This window comes from Diospyros lotus, chromosome 12, assembly GCF_014633365.1.
Source record: "Diospyros lotus cultivar Yz01 chromosome 12, ASM1463336v1, whole genome shotgun sequence".
NCBI classification, from domain to species: domain Eukaryota; kingdom Viridiplantae; phylum Streptophyta; class Magnoliopsida; order Ericales; family Ebenaceae; genus Diospyros; species Diospyros lotus.
Genome location: NC_068349.1, coordinates 33,647,837 through 33,668,004, shown reverse-complemented (window position 1 = coordinate 33,668,004; position 20,168 = coordinate 33,647,837). Strand labels below are relative to the sequence as shown.

General features: G+C 32.3%; 2 protein-coding genes across 6 annotated transcripts; both read right to left on the bottom strand.

Moving 5' to 3' along the window:
- Positions 1–300: 300 nt before the first annotated feature.
- Positions 301–9,690, bottom strand: LOC127786679 (uncharacterized). Of its 5 annotated transcripts, XM_052314239.1 has the most exons (4): positions 9,417–9,690; positions 8,088–8,259; positions 7,447–7,501; positions 7,265–7,285 (listed from the first exon to the last, which is right to left on the bottom strand). In XM_052314239.1, the coding sequence occupies exons 1-4, from the start codon at positions 9,652–9,654 to the stop codon at positions 7,280–7,282; spliced, it is 471 nt and encodes a 156-aa protein (XP_052170199.1). In that variant the 5' UTR covers positions 9,655–9,690; the 3' UTR covers positions 7,265–7,279. The 5 variants fall into 5 exon arrangements, with proteins under 5 accessions (XP_052170200.1, XP_052170197.1, XP_052170199.1 ...); XM_052314240.1 differs by lacking the exons at positions 7,265–7,285; positions 7,447–7,501 and adding an exon at positions 301–337; XM_052314237.1 differs by lacking the exon at positions 7,447–7,501 and having other exon boundaries at positions 7,164–7,285.
- A 3,995-nt stretch (positions 9,691–13,685) lies between these two features.
- LOC127786678 (very-long-chain aldehyde decarbonylase CER1-like) lies at positions 13,686–19,566 on the bottom strand. The gene is made up of 9 exons (XM_052314234.1): positions 19,416–19,566; positions 18,723–18,946; positions 16,198–16,650; positions 15,435–15,810; positions 15,232–15,339; positions 14,777–14,977; positions 14,491–14,595; positions 14,211–14,384; positions 13,686–14,134 (listed from the first exon to the last, which is right to left on the bottom strand). Exons 1-9 carry the CDS (start codon positions 19,473–19,475, stop codon positions 13,955–13,957), a joined length of 1,881 nt encoding a protein of 626 aa, XP_052170194.1. The 5' UTR covers positions 19,476–19,566; the 3' UTR covers positions 13,686–13,954.
- Between the last annotated feature and the right edge of the window lie 602 nt (positions 19,567–20,168).

Here is a 20,168-nt window from a genome sequence, read left to right as displayed (position 1 = left end):
TACATAACAATACTTTTAAATTGGGTGATGACTATAGAATTTAATTAATTATTAAAAATATTTATATCTTTTATCTTTTCGTTTGGAGTGCATTGGGTATAACCCAACAAGAGGTACAAATGTAGTTGAAGACACAATGGACCATTAAGCAAACTCATAGATTGTCTTATGAGCATAGATATTGATTCATGATAAAAATTGTGATTCATAGATTATTTTATGAGCATAGGTTAATTTTTTTTTTTAAAAAAAATTGTGATGCATCTGCACTTACCTAGAAAGCGAATCAGGGGAGAAGACCACTCTTTCCCAGAGCTAGTCGGGCAAATCCCAAAATCTAGATCATTAAAAAAAAAAAATTAATCACTGATCATGTTCTACAACAACCCACCCATGTGGAAAGGTTGAGAAACAAACAATAATTATGTCACTACATTATGATTTGTATCATTTTTCTTACTTTAATATATAAATTGTATACTTTGAAGTCACTCGTCCCTTAACAAGACTACAAGATTAAAGTATTAATGAAACCCACCCACAATCCCAAATTTGCAAAAAAAAAAAAAAAAACAAAATATGTTTCCAAACCCGCCATTCGTTATCACGAAATACCACTTTTAAGTGGTTGGTAAAAGCATTCATCAGTGCCTTTATCTATGTTTTTTGGGATACATTGGGGACCAAGCCCAATAAGGTGGACTGATGAAAGGAGGCCTCAATGGACCACAAATTGTCATCCACAAGCCTTCCAAGAAGACCCATCATTCAATCTTTGAATTTTTTGGTCCCAATTTCTAGTTTTGGTACAAGAATGCTATGCCATTAAGATCATAGGAACTTCTTAAGAATCATCATACTTGGCCTTAGTCTAATAAGGTGGCCAATTAAAGGGGTGTTCTAAACCTTTTTAGGGGTGATTGAGCAAGGACTTTGAATTTTAGTTTTTTTTTTTTTTTGGGTACCTAAAAGATCACGAGCTTCTTAGAAATCGTCATACTTAGTTTAACAAGAATATTTATTAAAGAGGTGTTCTAAACCTTTTTAGGAGGACTTCAAATTTTAGTATTTTCACGTAAAAGATCATAGGAGATTCCTATAAATAATCATACTTAGTCTAATAAGAATATCAATTAAAGGGGTGTTCTAAACCTTTTTAGGGGTGGTTGGGAACATGGTTGTTAAACTCTCGATTTTACGGGTATGATTTTATGATTTTTTGCACCGAAAACCCTTACGATTTTACGATTTTAAAGTTGAATTGCACTCTATTTTACGATTTTACATGTTGAAAACTCTCTTACGATTTTACGATTTTAACAACCTTGGTTGGAAAGAGACTTCGAATTTTAATTTTTTTTATGTAAAAGTATATAAGGAATGACATTTGGTTACTTGTTTTCGATCAATTTTGAAAAAAATTTTAGGGCTCGTTTTAGTTTGTTTTTATATTTCGCTTGTTTGTTTTGAATATCAAAATTTTGAATTTTTTGTGGTTTTCATCTATTAATTCTTTTGCTATATATATTTTTTTTCATTTTTACATGGAATTGGTTTTCCTTTCAAGTTTTGACTTTGCTTCGCAACTCTGCCTTAGAGTTTCCTTGAAACTGAAGTCTATTTTTTAATTAGCGATTTGAGAAATTATGTTAGATAACATTTGTTAAAATGAATAAAATAAAATTGTATTCCTTGTTAAGGAACTTATAAGAATTGGACAAACATGCCTAACTAGCTTTATACCTTGTCAAGGCCCTATTTTTAGTGTTATAAATTTTGTCGCCCACTTCATTTTACACATTGAATGGTGTGAACCTCTCACACGTTAGTAGGTCAAGCAAATCGAATCCATAACCTTAACTTTACATGACAATACTTTTAAATCGGGTGATGACTATAGAATTCAATTCATAGTTAAAAGTATTTATATCTTTTATCTTCCCGTTTGAAGTACATTGGGTATAACTAAACAAGAGCTATAAATGTAGTTGAAGGCACAATGTACCATTACCTTAAACTTGAAGGCAAGCTACTAACTACTAAATTTGAAAGAAGCATTGAAGGAGACCACAAAGTGTTGAATTGGTGGCCTCCAAGATCAACTATCATTTGATTTGTATCATGTATATGGTCCCAATTTCTAGGTTTAGTGAAGGAATACCTACCTATGATGAAATGTAGTTGCTTCAATTACTATAGAGTTGTTATCGACGTTATTACCTTTGAATTTATGAATTATATAGTAGGTGACTGCCTAAACAATCTTTGGACTCTAAATTCAAACTTGAGATCTCAAATTCTCGTTTGGGAGTAGTATTGACAGAACTACCGCCTTAGGTGACAAAATAATAATAATAATTATTATTTTTTGTAACATAAGATATCCAAATTTTTGACTCAATTAATTCTCATCCGTTTGTGCAAAACTGTTATGTCCAAATGAAACAGACATAACTCCAACACAAAGCAGACGAAGCCTCATAATAATCACAAGAGAGATAAAGTGTCTGCACATACCCCACCACACAAAATGGTGAATGAAGTGTCGCATCAACCACATGCGACACACAAGGTCACATAGACCCAACCATTCATCTATTTAGTTATAAAATGTCTTTTCCTCGCAACCAAAGTAGTCAAGTTTTGTTGATTCTATTAGCAGTAATAGCAAGGAGTAGTAAAAATAAAAAATGGAAATTCTACAAACATTTTCTTTGTGTTGTTTTCATTTTTTTAAAAATTTTAAAAAGCGCACTACCTTTATATTTTGTTTTCAAAGTAATAACATTAAAAAGTGAAAATGATAGCCTTCACATGGCCTTAATTTGTTTGAACCATTCAATAATTGGTGTTGGGCTCTGCTAATCAGCCTAACCCATCAAGATTAGTTCGAGCCTTAGTGCTCTCAGAGCAGGCCCAACCCACAGTGACAAAGCCTTGGTTAGGTGAGTTCATGGGCACTTGAAAATAAAGTTTACTTGTTTTCATGGAAAATCTTTTATCTAAGTTATAGAAAGTTGCTGAATTTACTCTGTGTTTAATTTCAATTTTTTTAATTGTCTAATAAACTTTATATTTAATTCCAATTTTTTAAATAATACTTTGGGTAAATTGCCCTAGATCTTGTAGTTTAAAAGTAACTTTAGATGTCAATGATTTTAGGTTTTTTTTTTGGCTCGAACATTTGATCCGTCAAAAATGTCATTACTCAAACAGTAATTATGTTAAATTTAACTAAATAAAAATAAAAATATAATCCTAAGTAGAAACCATTATTTCTGGTAATTGAAATAATTATTTTCAAATAAAGAAATCAATCATTTTTTATAACCTAAGTTCATTCCCCAAGTTAATTCGACTTTTTTTTGGTGGGCCGAGCCAAGTTAGGCCCCTTGTTTTCGAAATACGTTTTGTCAACCCGACCCTTATTACAAAAGGTAGGTGCGACACGACCCCAAGCCCTTAATGAAAAGACCTTGTTGTGTTTGTTGTGGGGTAATGGGTCGTGCTAACCTTGGTCCTAATAGACAAAGATTTGGGAATGAGTCGACTCATGTCAAATTAAAAAATATATATACTTTTTTCGGGAATGTCACCAACCCCTGAGAATTAGTCAAGTGAAGCTCGGACACCCTAGGATAATCAATAAATATATATATACTTTTTTAAAAAAATATTTTACAAGTATTTTAAAATATAAATAAAAATATTTCAAACATATTTTTATTTGTTTACAAAAATTTAAATAAACTTCCAACATTTTAGTAGTTCATATTTTTTAGTTTTAAAATTTAAATTGTAATCTCAAAATTATTTTTTTATTTTGTTTATAACAATTTTTACTTACAATTAATTGCCACATTTATTAATTTTGCATGGTCCAACTTCTATAACATCTCTAATACTAAAAGTGTTTACAAATCACATGAAAGAAAAATAAACCAATTCGCAATCTCTTTCCAATGCTAAAAGTGTCTAAAAAGAATTGGCCTCAAGGTTGCCTCTAGCGCACTTCGATACTCAAGTTAGTATAAGTTCAATATATATATATATATATATAATTTAAGTGGAGAGAATGATAAATCATTAAATGATATAAAATAAAAATAAATTGATGCTTAAGTGATGTTCAATCTTCTCCAAATACTAAAAGTACCTACAAAAAATTGTCCTAGAGATTATCCCCAAAGGTACTTTGATGCTTGAGTTACTATAGTTTGACAAGGAAATAATAATTTAAGTGAAAACTGACAATTGACTACTAAAATATATAAAATAAATTCAAACAGATCGTTAAAAAGTGTTCGACCTCCCTCCAAGATTGAAAGATGACTATTTTATAGATGGTCATCTAGCATCTTTATGTTTGGACTCGCTAGATTCATCAATCACTTCTATCCCCTAATGATAGAATTCGGCATGTAGCTAATTCTTAAACTATATGCACATTTATAGGATTGGATGTGATAACATATATTTCTTTGAGTTCAACATCCTGTTTTCTATAGAAAAAATAAACTTGATGGCGCTGTAGATATCAGATATCCCTTAATGATCGAGTAAAATAGGATATGCATCTTTGTTTTGACACTAACGTGACAAAATATCAAAACTATTAAGAATTTCATTGAAAAAAAAAACTCCTATTTAAATAGAATTCATGTTCATTAAATTTGCTTAGATGTCTATGGTGTGTCATTTGGTTTCTTAGATTTCAAGTATTTAGATTACACCCACTTTAATAATCCCTTAGACTTTCCTTTTGAAGAAAAAATCATTCACGAAGATAATACTCATATAGATTATACATATAAAATATTAAATTCTGAATCTTTATTTTTATTTTTGTGTGTTAATCCTCATAGTTGCTTCATAAAACTTCAAAATATATATTCTACCCCTTTCCCACTTTTGCATGGGATGCAATACAACTGTCTTAAGATATAACATCAGAATATCAATACAATATTTTCTAAATTTTATTTTCATTGGGGTTATAAATTGTTCATACATCTTTATGCCCTATATTTTGTAAAATAATTGATAATTGAAAATATTTAATGAATAAAAATATGTGTTGTAGAATATTTTGAGCAAAAAATATTTTCGTTCCACTATAAAATCTTCCTAACATATGCATAATAATATCAACTTGTTCCCAATCACGATCTTGTACGTGTCATGTATCTAAGGTCTTCCTAATCCATAATAGCGACTTGTTATCATAAGGTGTTATTTTTTGTAATAATAAAAATGTGGTGTTCGACCTAGTTTGAACATTTATCAAAAATCGTCTATTAGGTAGGTCAAATGCACGCACAAACTTAAGATTGGCATACACATCTATTATTAAAATAATTGTCTACCTAAAATTAGTAGAAGATTGCATTTTAAATGCTCAATACCAGAACCATTGTTATTAGCACTGTTAATTAAACAATATTCACTACAAGAAAAAAAAATTGATTTTAGAGATGGATTTTTTTTTTTTTTTTGTCTTTAACATTTGAGACGAAATACCAAAATCAGCCAAAAAAAACTTTTAGAGGTGGATTTAGAGACAGATCTATTCTCTCTCTAAATCAGAGATGAAAAAATTTCATCTCTAATTTTAGAGATGGAAATAATCCATCTCCGATACTTTTTTTCATCATGAAAATGGAAAAATATAGATTTAGAGATGGAAAAATTCTTGTCTCTATTTTTAATTTCCTTCTTTGAGTCAAAAAATTTTCCATCTCTATATTCAAAGACATAAATGTTTCCGTCTTTGTTCTTAATTTCTTCACAGAGATATATAGAATTTTTCCATCTTTGATCCAATGTTCATTTTCGTCAAAGACGAAAAAATTCATCTATGATTTAAATTTAAATAGAGATGGAAGAAATTTTGTTTCTAAGCTTGATATTTATTCTGATTCGAGGGGGTTATCGTACGTGGACCCCTATCTCTCTCAGGTTTACCTTTGTCATAGAAGCTCCTCCTTGCTGCCCGGTTGCTCGGTGCTCAATGCTGTCGTCGATTGACAGCAATTCGATTGCTTGATGCTGTTGTTTCCGTGCTTGATGCAGCATAAGAACCCTAATTTAATTACTTGCCTTTTTTGCAGCTCTTTTCTTGTTGAATCGTATTGGTACATTCATTTTTTTTTTTCCCATTTAGCAACTATAGGTCATGTATAGACAATTAGTCAAGATTAGCTGTGACCTATCTTTCTAATAATCCATTTACAATTTGACACACTTATAGCTTCTCGAAACAATGGTAAATAACTGTGGTGATTATGTTCATTTTCAAATTGCTGAGAGGAACATTCTTCAGGAGATGGTCAAAATTGTGAAAAAGAAGGTAAGGTTCCCTTCTCTATTTGTTTAGGAAAATTAGCTAAATACAAGGTGTCTGGTGTTCTCAATTTGATTCACTTTTGGAAGGTTTAACTGCACACATGTCTATCTCTTCTTAAGAGTATTTCAAGATGCAGCGACGGTCAACAAGGCGGCGAAGATAAGGCGAGGGTAGCAAGGCAATGGGGGCGAGGCGGCGAGGTGCGATGGCGAGACGAGGGCGGCAACCATGGAAGGGAGACGAGCGAGCAGGGAGAGAGCAGCAGTGGCTCACTTTATAAATTTGCAAAGTGGACGGGAGCACAATCATCTTTTTGCCCCCTTTCGGTAGGGCGGTTAGTAAGCCCGTCAAGCTCTCTAGACTTTTCCTTGTTTTACTAAGCTCAAGTCAGCTGTATATATGTATAGCTTGAAGGCTTTCCATTATAAATACCAGTTACACTGTATTTTATGGGATTGATTATATATATGCACTTCATCTATCTGATGCTCTTTTCTTCATAGCTGTTTATTGCGCATGTAATCATTTGCAAATAGTGGAATTACTATGCTTGGAAATAAAATTTGAAAGATATATATAGTATTATGTGATTACTGTTTTATGTGCTCCGTGTTCAGGATCTTCAGTTAATTTATGGTTCTCATCTGAAGGTTTCATATCTTGTGATTAAGATGGATTATTCAATGAAAGTACAGGTGGGCTAAAGGATTCCCTACAAGGTTGCTGCAATTGTTTGAGGATTGTTTTTGATCTAGCTTTGAATTAATTTTATGTTTGATGAATTCATATATATATATATATATATTTTTTATTTTCTGTAAGTGAATTCATATATATTTGAAATATTTGTTCCACAGCTATATATTCCTGTGGAACAACCTGCCCTTATTTTTTCTTCTCCAATAATACATATTCCTGTGGAACAACCTGCCCTTATTCCTGTGGAACAATTTGTTCAACGTTAGTTAGGAAACATAAAGACTATTCCTATCTAGTAATTAGTATCCTCTTATCACGAAAACTCTAACATATGTCCAAAATTTCTGCATAAAGCATGCGTTCAATTGTGTAAAATGCAACTTGTCTTTGTTGAACCTTACACTGGACACCTTTTGAGGTTTGGCCACCTTTTCACCTCTCTCTCTCTCTCTCTCTCTGCTTCCAAAGTAAAAATAATAATATAAGAAAACTAAAATTGATCTTTTATTTAATAATTTAAAATTTAAAATCTTAGTTTTGAGGATCTTTATGCTCAACCAATTAAAGAAGAACAAAATAGAAAAATAAATCAATTAGAGAGATTAAGGCAAGGAGAATGAGCACGATTCATCTAGAGAGATTTATGGATCCATCTTAACATGATGAATTGTTTTTAAAATTAAATTTAAGCTTGTTTTGTGATTTTGATCAAATTTAGATTAATGCTTGTGATATTATGAGATTATTGTCCAGATTAGATGATAAGAGCCGTTTGATTGAAGGTAGTTTGTTCAAAAATTGACAATAACCATAGATTGTGTGATGTAAGCCTTACAGATTTACTACACATGTCCTAAGAGAGCCCACAATCCTATATTAGAAGGTAGTACCAGTCACAGCCCCATTTAAGAATAGATTTCAAAGTGTGTTAAAAATTGATTTCCATTCCAAGCTAAAAGCACACTCATGCACTAAAAGCATGTTAAGAATGGATTTCAAAGCTATGAACTATGATAAGAAGTGGAAAAGAGAGTTAATTTACCCATCTGCATGATTATGTAAAGCCATCCCTGCCAAATTAGCTGCTTCCTCCAGTGCTTCTCTCCACCTTTTCAATTTCTCCATCCATTTCTTTGCTTCACACTTTCCTTCCTTGAATTGCGCTTCATGTCTCACGAATGCCTCTGCATAATCCCCTTTTTGTTTCCTAACCTCTGATGGATCCACGCCATAGAACACAGGCAAAACCATATGGTGAAAAATAAGCTGAAGGCATGGTAAAGTTACTAATTTCACTTCAACCAATAAATTTCTCTTAAAACTTAAAGAATGGTTTGTCAAGTTTTTGCACTTCAGAAACTGGAAATTGGATGAAGCATTTCCTGAGGTCAAGACAATTCTTGCTCAAGGAACCAAAAAAGCCATTCTCATGCACGAGATGAGGTCCTTTTTATACTTGGCCTTATCCTTATTTTGCAAAAAAACTGTTTTCACAACTCAAACCCATCAATGTTCAGTCGTAGAGAAGCAACCTCAATTTTGCTACCAAGGCTTGTCCTCAAATGCCTGCTCTAAGAACTGCTACTAAATATACTTAATTCATTTAGCATAAGCTTCATCTTCTCCTCAGTGAAACATTCCAAAGTTTTTTCATGTTTCACCTGGATGTACCTTAATCAAAGTAGATGGAAGTAACCATCCACAAGGCAATGAAACTCTTTCATCTTAGCTTTAAGGAACAAACACATGTTAAGTGCTGATTAGATGGCACATTAAGTTTTAAATACCAATATGATTCTGGTCTCTGTTATGCCTAGCACTAGTCAGTTCCGATTGTATTTTGTTTGTTCTTTCTTTTCTTTTGCCAAACCTGGAAATTCCAATTCCTTTTCAAGTACAAACCCATTAACAAGATCCTAACAAATATATATATATATATATATATCTTAACAAAAGCAACAGGAGTTATAACCAGGTGTATTCACCACAAACCAAAATATAATAATAACAATAATAACAACAACAACAACGCAAGGCCAAATTATACAACAAAATCAGAGACTCTTGCGCCTTTTGTCGAACACGACGCTTGCAAGGGAGTGTACTCATGACCAATCACGTACCAGTCAAAACAATTATGTGTAGATAGTTAAAGAAACTTCAAGAACCCGCATTCCCAAACTGGATAAAAAGGAATTTTTTGGTCTCCCGTTCCAATTCAAGTATTGGGATCGGCAATTCTTGGCATAATTGCAAAATCAGAGAAACGGGCTCGTTACAGAACCACTATTTTGCCAAACCCAGTAATGGAAAAACTATAGAAAGACAAATGAAAGAGCGAAGAGCGATAAAACCAGAGTAGTTCGGTTACCTTGTTGAATGCGGGATTTGGAGGGTTTGAGATTGAATTGATGGACAAGTTGAGGTGGGGAAACGAAGAAGACCATGAGAGGGAAGCGGGTTTCTGTGTGCGAGCTCGAATGAAGTCGGAGGAGAGAAGAAACGGGCGTGGAGAAGCAGATAAGGAGGCTGTCGCCATCTCTGCTATGTCGCGTAGATATAGAGAGTGCGGCCAATCTGCTCGACTCTCGATTGTGATGATTCTTCATTTTGCTTCCTTTTATTGTTTTGGCTGCAAAAGGTGAAATTTCTCGCCTTAAGCCTCGAATACTGTCTTATGCACGTAAGAGAGGTTAATTACAATATCAGAGAAGAGGTATAATGTATAGTACTCATAAGGAGTCACCCCCACATGAGAGTGAAACTCTCATACTGCGACTACCATAACTCGAATCTGCATCCTTGGATTTTACTTCCTTTTATTGTCTACGAAAGAGGGTGTTTTGCTTACCCTTTTTAAAAGCAACTTTTAAGTTGTTTTAGTTTTTAAGTTAGGTAAAGTTTAATAATTAGACAACGTTTAACCTGATAATATGTAATATATTTGGATAATTATACTTTAAGTATCAGTTATATAGTTATGTGTTTAATTTAAAACAGCTGATAAGCTATCAATACTTGATAAAAAGACAAAAATAGACATGTTAAATAATATAGATAAAAATACATACAAATATTAATTTTTAATAAAAATAAATTATAAATTAATGTTCAACTAATAAAATTTTACTATTAGATATTGATAAATTATATACAATTATTAAAAAATATATTAATATAATATTTTATTAAACCCAATATATATTATATGTGTTACATATATATTTATATGTATAATGTTATTAAAGCAATGAAGGAGACGGTGATGGGTGACAAAAGAGGCGACGGTGATGGGCGACAAATAGAGGTGACAATGAACGCTAGGCTAAAGGCGACGGTCGATTTGCTAACACAAAGCGATGGCCAATCTGCTAACAGAAGGCGGCGATGGATGCGACCAAAGTTGGAAATCTAATGACGGTGACGACACTGGGTTGGAGGCGACATTGCTGTAATGTTGACAATGGAGGAGGCAGAGAAGGAAATGGGAGAAAATAAGTGTGTAAGAGATAGAGAGTTGTAAATGTGTATAATATTTGAGAGTAAATTAGTAAATTCATTGGTTAGCGCAAAAAGCTACCGCGATCAAGGGAAGGAAAGCTTTTCTCAAACGCTACTGAATTAGCTTAAAAGTAATGTTACAAATTGCATCAAAAACTAAGCTACGTAATTTATAAACTATTCCAATAGATTATAAGCGGTCAAACTACTAAGCTAAACACCCTCTGATTATATTAAATCAATAATACATTAAACTCTATCCCCAAAAAATGAGAAAATAACAATTATATACCACTAGAAATAGAAATAACATTTCAAACCTTCTTCTAACTCAACAAACTCCATTCCTTTTTACAACTTCAAATACAATGTCTAATTTAACTTGGAGAAAACTCTACTTACAAAACATTTACACTAAAAAGTCTGTATGTACTAAGCAATTATAATATAATTTTTTTTTGTATTAAATGAAAGGGCATGTAGGCCTAACGAAGACAATAAAAAAGACTTATGAATCCCATTATGTTCGCTTCTTCCTAATCATTGCTCATTTACTCTCATTTCTTTGGAGATCGAACAAAACACACGAAATATATACCTCTAATTTTGTCTCGAAATAGTCTAGAATGGGCAATCTCTTGTTAGTGTTAAAATTATGCAAATAATGAGAGAAAGAGACGAAAAGAGATGGGGCATAAGAGTCAAAATGTTTTGCGAGGTTATTCATTTCTCACACATTTATATTTTTAACCTATTATTTGATTACATATTGCATAAAAATTACTTGGGTTTTAAGATATTTTTCTCAAATCATCTTAATCTCATTTTCTAACACAAGTAAGATAAGAAGATAAAATAAAATATCTCTCCTTTTATGAACATATATTCTAATTTTCTACATTGAAAATTAGTTTATACGGTTCTAATATTTGAACACCTTATCTACTTTTTTCTAGAAAATAAAAATTAGAGATTTTATAAAATAATTGAAAATAAAAAACTAAAAATTATTTTCCACAATTAAATAACCCCCTAATATTTCCTTGGTAATTTAGAAATTTGGAAAAAGCAAATTCTGAGAAAAAATTTCCATCTCTATCTCCATCTTTAATTTAAGTTAAATGAAAGAAAAATGTCTCTTTTCTTTTTAAACATATGTTCTTAATTTTCCGAATAGCAAATTAGTAAACACTTTGAAAATTTGAATGGGCTTTTTTAAATTTTCTATAAAAATTAAACAAGAGGTTATATAAAGAAATTAGATTTAGAACACTTGAAAAACATTTTCCACAATCAAACCCTAAATTACTAAAAAAGTGTTGAATTTTCAACTTAATTTCAATTTTGGAATAGAATTTCTAATTTTTCTCAAATTCACACAACAAACTATTTTTTTTTTGCTTCAATGTAGAATGCAATTACCACTCATTACTTTCTATTGCCAAAATGGTGAAGTGAAAAAGAAAAAGAGTAGACTAGATGATGAGGTAGCAACAAATTGTCACCTCATGATCATTTTCTTCTTATCCATCTTGCTATGTCACCTCATCACATTTCCACCTTTCTCCCCCCCCCCCCCCCCCCCCCCCCCCCCTCTCTCATAATACAAAAAAGCACAAGGTGCCAGTAGCTGATCATTGTCATGATCGAGTCACACAACTTTGTCTTCAACCCAACATATCTAATATGTTTATATGCTCTGAGAACAAGAAAATTCAAGGAGATGTTTTCAATTACTGACCCAAAAGCAAAATTGATGCTATTGAGAATTCGCACCAATAAATTTCTTTTGGTTACATGTTAATTAACATGTTTGTGGATGATTAACCAAGTTGAATTCTATCGCTAAAATATGAAAATCTTGCAAAACAATTGGTTAGGTCTACTTGGGGGTGTTCCCAAGAAAGTCCTTTGATACCCAAGTCAAGACGTATAGATGAAGACAGAGACGATGAGCTACATGATGTCCCAAAATCAAGATTCAAGAGTATGTATTATAGTATAAAAGAGTACGAAATGAATTTTACCTTTGCTACTAGGGAATTTATAATGGCTTTAACTTAGAGTCCATGTTGGCTACGCATCAATAGAGATACATCTTTCATCTTTGAGATTGTGGAGGAGGATATGGATTTCATTATCTATATCCATGATTTGGTAACAACTTCAATGTTGATCTTATCTTAAGTTGTGTTTATTTGTTTAGGTTAAATCTTGAGATATGCATTTCATGTGATTAATTAGAGATAAGATCATTGGAGTGATTAAGGGTGATTCTCATATTTGGGGGAATCAAATGTCTCCATGCATTAATGTGTGTTAGGATTTATTTGCAAAGAAAGCACACTTTCCTTGAAGGTGAAAAAGAGGGTGCAGAGTGCAACGTGTGAAATAGTTCGGGGTAAGGTTCCTTGCGGAAGTAGTTTTAGACTAGATCACGTTTGCTACCTTAACTCCCTCTTTGGCCCTGACTTACCAGAACCCCTATGCAAGTGATAATTCAACTCTAGAGTGTCCATGTTGATTCCCTTCAACTTGATAAAAGGTTACTTGGTCGTTGCGTCTTTATTATTTTTGTATATACGCTTTGATGGTCTATACTTTTTCGATTAACATCTTTTATCAAATTGGTGTATGATTATTCATGAACTTATTCTAAATTGTTAGGAGATTGTCCGTATCATAAACCATATTTATTTGAAATCACATTTTTTGTAATTTTTAAAAGAAATCTAACTCTTTCTAGATAATAATAGAGATTGAGATAATAATAGTTTGTGGTTAAGATAAGAAATAATTAGGTGGTTATCTATGTGACCTAAGTCTCCTCTATATGTATCATGTAGAGTTTATGATTGTTTCATTTTTTTTTAAATAGAGGAGAAACTTGGAGATCGTATCCTTTTTCGTTCTATCAAGTGTTTGTATCACTATAAAATCTTGTGTGGAGATTTTGCTAGTAAATATAAACAAATTCTCTAATCGCATTACATCAGCGTGTTATTTCATTCTTTTTATTTATCTCTTTTAGATAATTGTTGGTTACATATACACTCAACTCTCATAAACTTATCGCAGAGATAAGATAAGATAATAATTAACAATTCAATATTTTCAACTTCAAAAGTCAAAAAATATATATAGAATATTTCCACCCATATAGTTCCTAAGAATTCATTAATAAACAAAAACAAGAAGATCGATATTACAAATATCACTATATGTAAGACTGAAGATAGCAAAGTTGCAGTCATTCACGTAATTAAGTAGCAATCAACTACCCAATCATGAATACTAAAAGGCGTGCAAGATGAACAACCACAAATCTAATACTTGAAACACATTCGAGATGCAGCAATTAACACATATATATATGTCTGCAAGCAAACAAGCAAATGAATGTGATCTTCAAGGCTTTTGCTTTGACGAGGCAACGACAACAGGGTGAAAACCATGCCGAAGACTAGCTTCCCAAATTTTCTCAATGCTAAACATGGTGTTGCCACATTCATGTACATTCCACCCTTCCAACGCATGTAGTATCCCAGCAATTCGCCATGCACTCATCACCCTCCTTGGGAGCCAATTCTACTCCACAAAGACGAAATTTAGATAAAAGAAAGGATTGAAATACATAGATTCTAAACTATTATATACTACTTACCTCACAAGAGTCTATGTTCTCTAAGTTCTTAGGGGTCACCATTGCAGGTGTGTTGTGGTAAAAGCAGTCGCCCCGAATTTTTTGAGGAAGAAATTGAGTGAATGGAATGAACAATGTTCCCTTTGATGCCTTCATCTGTTCTTCTTTATTCAGTCCATCCCCCACTAGCCATGTCTACAACACAATGTTGATAATGCATGATCATCTCATTGTAAATGTAACAAAATCACAACTTTAACTAAGAAATAAAGCAAAAATTGGTTGGAAAATTTAAGCTTGCCTTTATATCACGGGCATAGCTCTTAGCAAGAACTATATTGGTTGCAGCCTCTGCACCAATAGCCAACTTGAGCTTGTTATACTCATTCTCATATAATGTCGCCACCTATTGGGACACAAAAAATGATTTGATCAATCTTATATTCCATAAACAATTGGGTTTATTGACAATTAGACACAATTTAGTGGGATTCATCAGGAGATCATATATATATCAAAAGTTGAAATACTTAACAACAACACAATAACATGTAACAAGTCTTTATTAGGGTCACATTGATTAGTACCTTGATGCCTCTTTGACATAGGGCAAAGGCCAAGGAATAGGCAACTTTGGAAGGGTTGCCTCGGATGAGCACTTGGGTGGTTCCTGTTGGAATGCTATGTAAGACAACAGCAACAGCTAAACTACTTCCATCCACCACCTTTACTTTGAGTTGTGGGTGCCTTCTAATATAGAGCTCACCACTCTTATTGAGCTCATCTTCCTGCAACAATATTATGTCAAAGATATATATATATATATAGAGAGAGAGAGAGAGAGAGAGGTCATCAACATCAGATTAGGGATCTACTATAATATAACTTCAATTAAGACCCATTTGTACTTATGTTTGGATATATTTTGTCTTATCTTATGGTTAATTTTCCATTCTATTGTAATTTTTTTTTATCTTTAACACAAAGATCGATCTACCATACGTCTTATCTCGAAAAGAAAGCTTAACAACAACATGCGTGCCTGATTTAAAAGGCCAAGGCTTAACACTTTGGCCCCTTTTCTCTCAGCTTCCAGTATGGCATCCTCAATCATATTATTGATAAACTCCCTTTCCCATTGAAGAAAGTACTGCAAAAGAGCAACCGATTGATCATTAATTAGCCATACTAATATTAATGATTCAAGAGAAAAATATGGTTAACTTCAAATTGTCATATACTTACTTGAATGCTATACTTTGGAATTGCCCATGTTTGTAGCTTCAGATTTTGTAACACATTTCTCTCCACAGTAAATGTACGACCATAAATCCAAGTAATCATCACGGACCAAAGTGTGACAGGCCACATTAGCCACAAGTACCACTCGTAAGTGTAAGGCTTAGAGGCAAACCTCGCGAAGCCAAGCCGGAGATGGTAAACGGATTCTGGTGTTGTTAGATGTGTCAAGTGAACTACACCTGGTGATTCTTCGGGTCGTTTGATCGACATTTCGTATAAAGTATCAGAGGACTTGTCCATGGTGCCATAGATGTAATCATAGAATGGCATGAAAAGGGCATAATTCGTTCGAAATTGAGTATGATGAAGAGAGTGAAACCTACCACACAACAAGGTGCAAGTTAGACCTTTTATGTTTTTGCCACATAGGTCAGGCAAGCATGGCACAAGCCATGTAGGCTAGCCCCTTTTTACTATGGTCACGACACAAAATGACACAACTTGGTAACTAATTGGATTGTTTTTGACACAACCCACATAATCCAAGATGAGACAATTCATTTGCTATATACTTGCATGCACTTTATTATCTTAAAGAGTCCAAGATTCACATTAATTAATTAGGGTATAGATCATCTATATAATAATTAATATAAATAAGATAAGAATCTTGTAGATTACAGTTCCCATTTAGTTAGAATTATTTATCAAAGATAAAGGGTGTATCATGGATAGATAATGATGAATTGAAGTTAGAAGGACTTACGAGGGTGTATAAATGGTGTACTTAAGAGGGGGAAAGGCAGAAAATAGCCATTTAGGAATGAACTCGAAGTTGCAATGCCCTAGATTGTTCATGAAGTCGATAAACGTAACATAGAACACAAAGGAAGTCACCGATGCTGTCTTTGTTAGTACTGTTGTCAACAGTGGAATTGCGAACAGAAAAAAGTAAGCAAGGTGCTCGGCAAATGGATGGATCACCGATGTGATGGGCTCAGTGACGATGGAGGAGTGGTGGTGCGAGTGGTAGCGAGAGTAGAGGAAGTGGTGGTGTAGCGCCCTATGTAGCCAGTAATAGATGAACTCCACCACACTGACGTGAAGCAAGATTGTTATTATCAAGCCATCCATCCGCCACAATGGAAGGTTTTTCGCCTTCTCTATTGTCGAGGCGCCTATGTAAAGTATTATCCCACTTAGCATAACTTGATCATCCCTGTAGGAGAATGAAAGAAAACTTGGTGAGAAAATTCTTAATCATTATACTAATCTCCCTAAATTGCATAAATTAGTCACTAAATTTTAATTTATAATTAAAATATCATTGAACTTCAATTTACAATATATAATTCCATAACTATGTCAATTGTCACTCTAAAAGAGGTTAACGGGATGTTGTCGACATGGCTAATAACGTGGACGATTAAACAACATGAATGGTCATTGAATTTTATATTAAAGTTAAAAAGATCATTGAATTTTGTATTAAAATATAAAAATATTAGCATTTCATTATTTTTTTTTACAACAATTGACTGTAATTATGGAATTGTATAATAAATTAAAATTTAGTGACCTTTTACCTATAAATTGAAGTTCAATTAATGATTTTTTTATATCTTAGTGCAAAATTTTGGAATCATTTATGCAATTTACCCTATTAATCTCTTGTCTAGTGGACAAAGTTAAGAAATCCACGTGGTTCTATGAAATCTTAGTGGTACCCTTTCTATCATAAATTTGATAAAAATGTACCCTACTACACTACTGTTTGAACAATAGTGTTATAATATAATTTCTAAAATATAAAGATTCTCAATCTATTTATATAAAAGAAAAGCTAACACACACACACATATATATATATATATTTAAAGCTTAAAATAGGAAAAAAATTAACATATATAAGTAAGGAATATGTTACTATTACTCATGATTTTAAAGGGGCAATGGTTATACTATAATAAATATATCTTATTTTTAAAAATAATATTAAGACTTATAACTGATGATGATATTATTAATTATATGATATCTTCTCATTAGAAAAGACTAAAAAAATTATGTATTATTATTTTTTCTATATATCATCTCATTCAATAAGAATGATACAGTCGTCAACAATCATAATTTTAAGTATTATTTTATTTTTAAATAATATATATTTATTGTACTGTCCATAAACGATCAGATAACCTAATTACTTAATAATGAGAAATGTATACTAAATTTAAAACTTTTAATCATTATCTGGATGTTGAAAAGATGGGGCACTTATTGCATTGTCCAAAGAGGAAAGCATTTCTATTTCATTTTGTCACATCATGATTTATTGTTTTGCAATTAATTTGTAATCATAAGTCACATAATTTAGCAATTAATGTCATAGTTATCTGTTGTCCCCTTTGGTCAACTTATGCAGGTACAGCACACTCCATGCAAATAAAAATAAATTATATAAAAAGCTTACCAAAATAAACTATATATAGAATTACAAAAAATATATCATTGTCACTAGTCATATATATAACTTACTGAACATAGCAGTCCCAAACATTATCCCAATTTTACTTATACAATTTTACGTTTTGAAGACTTCCAAACGATTCAAATCCCATGTAAAATCTTATTTGAGGTAAAATCTTATAAAATCTCGATTTTAAGTGTACAATTTTATAATTTTACACTTCAAACACCCCAAACGATTTTACGCTTCAAGTATAAATTATAACTTAAATTTAATAGAGAATATTAGAATCATCCTCTAAAGAATTTTAAGTTATATTTTACCTCTAAATTGTCTATACCAATTTGTTAGTTTTGAATTATATTTTGGAAACATCATCTTTTGAATTATAATAAGGAATACTCAAGTTATTAAATGATATTAATTTATTTTTTATAAAATTATGTTATTATAAACATATATTTATAAAAATTAAATGATATTTTTACTTATCTCTAAAATTTTACGAATTTACGATCCGATTTTATAAATCATTTTTCAATCCAACTTAAAATCTCAATTTTAACAATTTTGGTCTGAAGCACATTTTCCAGCCTCCCCTCTACTTCTTAGGGGGTCACGACTCTCTTGCAACAGCTTTTAATGCCCCATATTTGTAGGTGACCGATAATGTCAAATTACCAAGTTGTTATTAATAAAAATTTTACACTGTGACACCATTTTTTTTAATTGGAATAAAATCATAAAATTCACAAGAAAGGGATTAAAAAGAAAGGAGGAGAGAGCAATGGAAGGAAGGAAGGAAGGAAGGAAGGAATTACCAGTTGCTTTCTCGATCAACTTGATCAAACTCGATGCTCTTATCGACAATCCTGTTGGCTCCCTTTGCCGTCCGGTAGCGAGAGAGAGAGATCCATAGCTGGTCGTGAAGCATTCTTGTTAATAGAAATGGCAGTATCAGAATTCTGGTATAGTCCCTCTCTTCTTCTTCCCTTGCCACTATACTGTATACGCTGTGCACTGCAAAGGGAACCATAACCAGGTACTATTCCCCCCCCCAACCGACACAACCACCAACAAATTCATTGATTAGTTCATTACATAATCGCACCTTAATTACAATTAATTAAGTGTGTTTGGGGTGGAAACCCAAAAAGATCAGCTTTTAGTGACACAAAAAAGCGCCGGGAAATCAATGAAAAGTTGATGTTTCAACCACCATTTCTAGGGTTTGGCAGCAAGAACTCTTGGGTCAAAGATTGATAAACTAATATTTAATATCGACTCCATCTTTTCATTCAAGTTAAAAAGAAGAAGAAGAAGAAGAAGAAGAAGAAGAAGAAGAAGAAGAAGAAGAAACCCAAAAAGAGAACCACGCATTGCCCCGACAAAAAGAGAATCACCACTGTCCATGAAAGGAATATAATATGTAATATAATATAGTTTTGAAGAAATAATGTACGTGTGTGTGTGTATGAAGATGTTGATGATGAAGAGAAGAGGAGGCGGAATACCTTGTAGCTTCCAAGGCGCTGCCATGGCCACTCTGTGAGGATGCCTGGTTGAGAAGCCATTAATTCTCGGTCCTAAGCTTGAGCTCTTCTCGAGTAATTCTTTCTACGTACCCACCTGTCTTCTTCCTATTTCTCGACTCCATACATACACACACACACACACACACACACACACATATATATATATATAAAAGACAGAAAAAGTTTCACCTTAATTGATGGCCCTCTACTTTGACGTTTTCTTATTTAAATATTTTTTATTTTAATTATACCCTTAAATTATATAATTTAGAGAATCAATTTATGGGACATAATAAATTAAGCATAATTTAATAATATAATTAAAATAACAAAAAATTAAAAGTATAATTAACTTGAAATGTATATTCTAAATAAATATAATTAAAATAATAAAAATTTAAATGTATAAATGAAAAAAATATATTAAGCCTTAATTAATTAATGTTTACACTCGCCGATAACTACTAGTGACACACACCCACCTTCAAACCTCTCCCAACACCAAAACGGGAGTGAAATAAGGGGATTTGTTGGTAGGGATGACAATTGCAATTGAAATTGTGGGGAACCGAATCAAAATCAAACCGGTCAACACGGTTAAAAATCGTTTGACTGGATAAGGGCTTGGTTTGGGAAAAAATCGAACACTATTTCAATGGGTATGATTTGATTGTGGTTTTCACTAAAATCAAACCAAAACTCGAATCAAAACCGAACCGAATGATTGGTAAT

Coding starts and splice junctions, on each gene's coding strand:
- LOC127786679 (XM_052314235.1), bottom strand. CDS start 9,654: ATGAAGAATCATCACAATCGAGAGTCGAGCAGATTGGCCGCACTCTCT. Junction 8,260..9,416: donor CAAATCCCGCATTCAACAAG/GTAACCGAACTA, acceptor TGGATCCATCAG/AGGTTAGGAAACAAAAAGGG. Junction 7,502..8,087: donor TTACATAATCATGCAGATGG/GTAAATTAACTC, acceptor CTTTGGAAGCAG/AGAGAGAGAGAGAGAGAGAG.
- LOC127786678 (XM_052314234.1), bottom strand. CDS start 19,475: ATGGCTTCTCAACCAGGCATCCTCACAGAGTGGCCATGGCAGCGCCTT. Junction 18,947..19,415: donor AGCGCCTTGGAAGCTACAAG/GTATTCCGCCTC, acceptor GGGGGGGAATAG/TACCTGGTTATGGTTCCCTT. Junction 14,596..14,776: donor TATGTCAAAGAGGCATCAAG/GTACTAATCAAT, acceptor GTGTCCCAATAG/GTGGCGACATTATATGAGAA.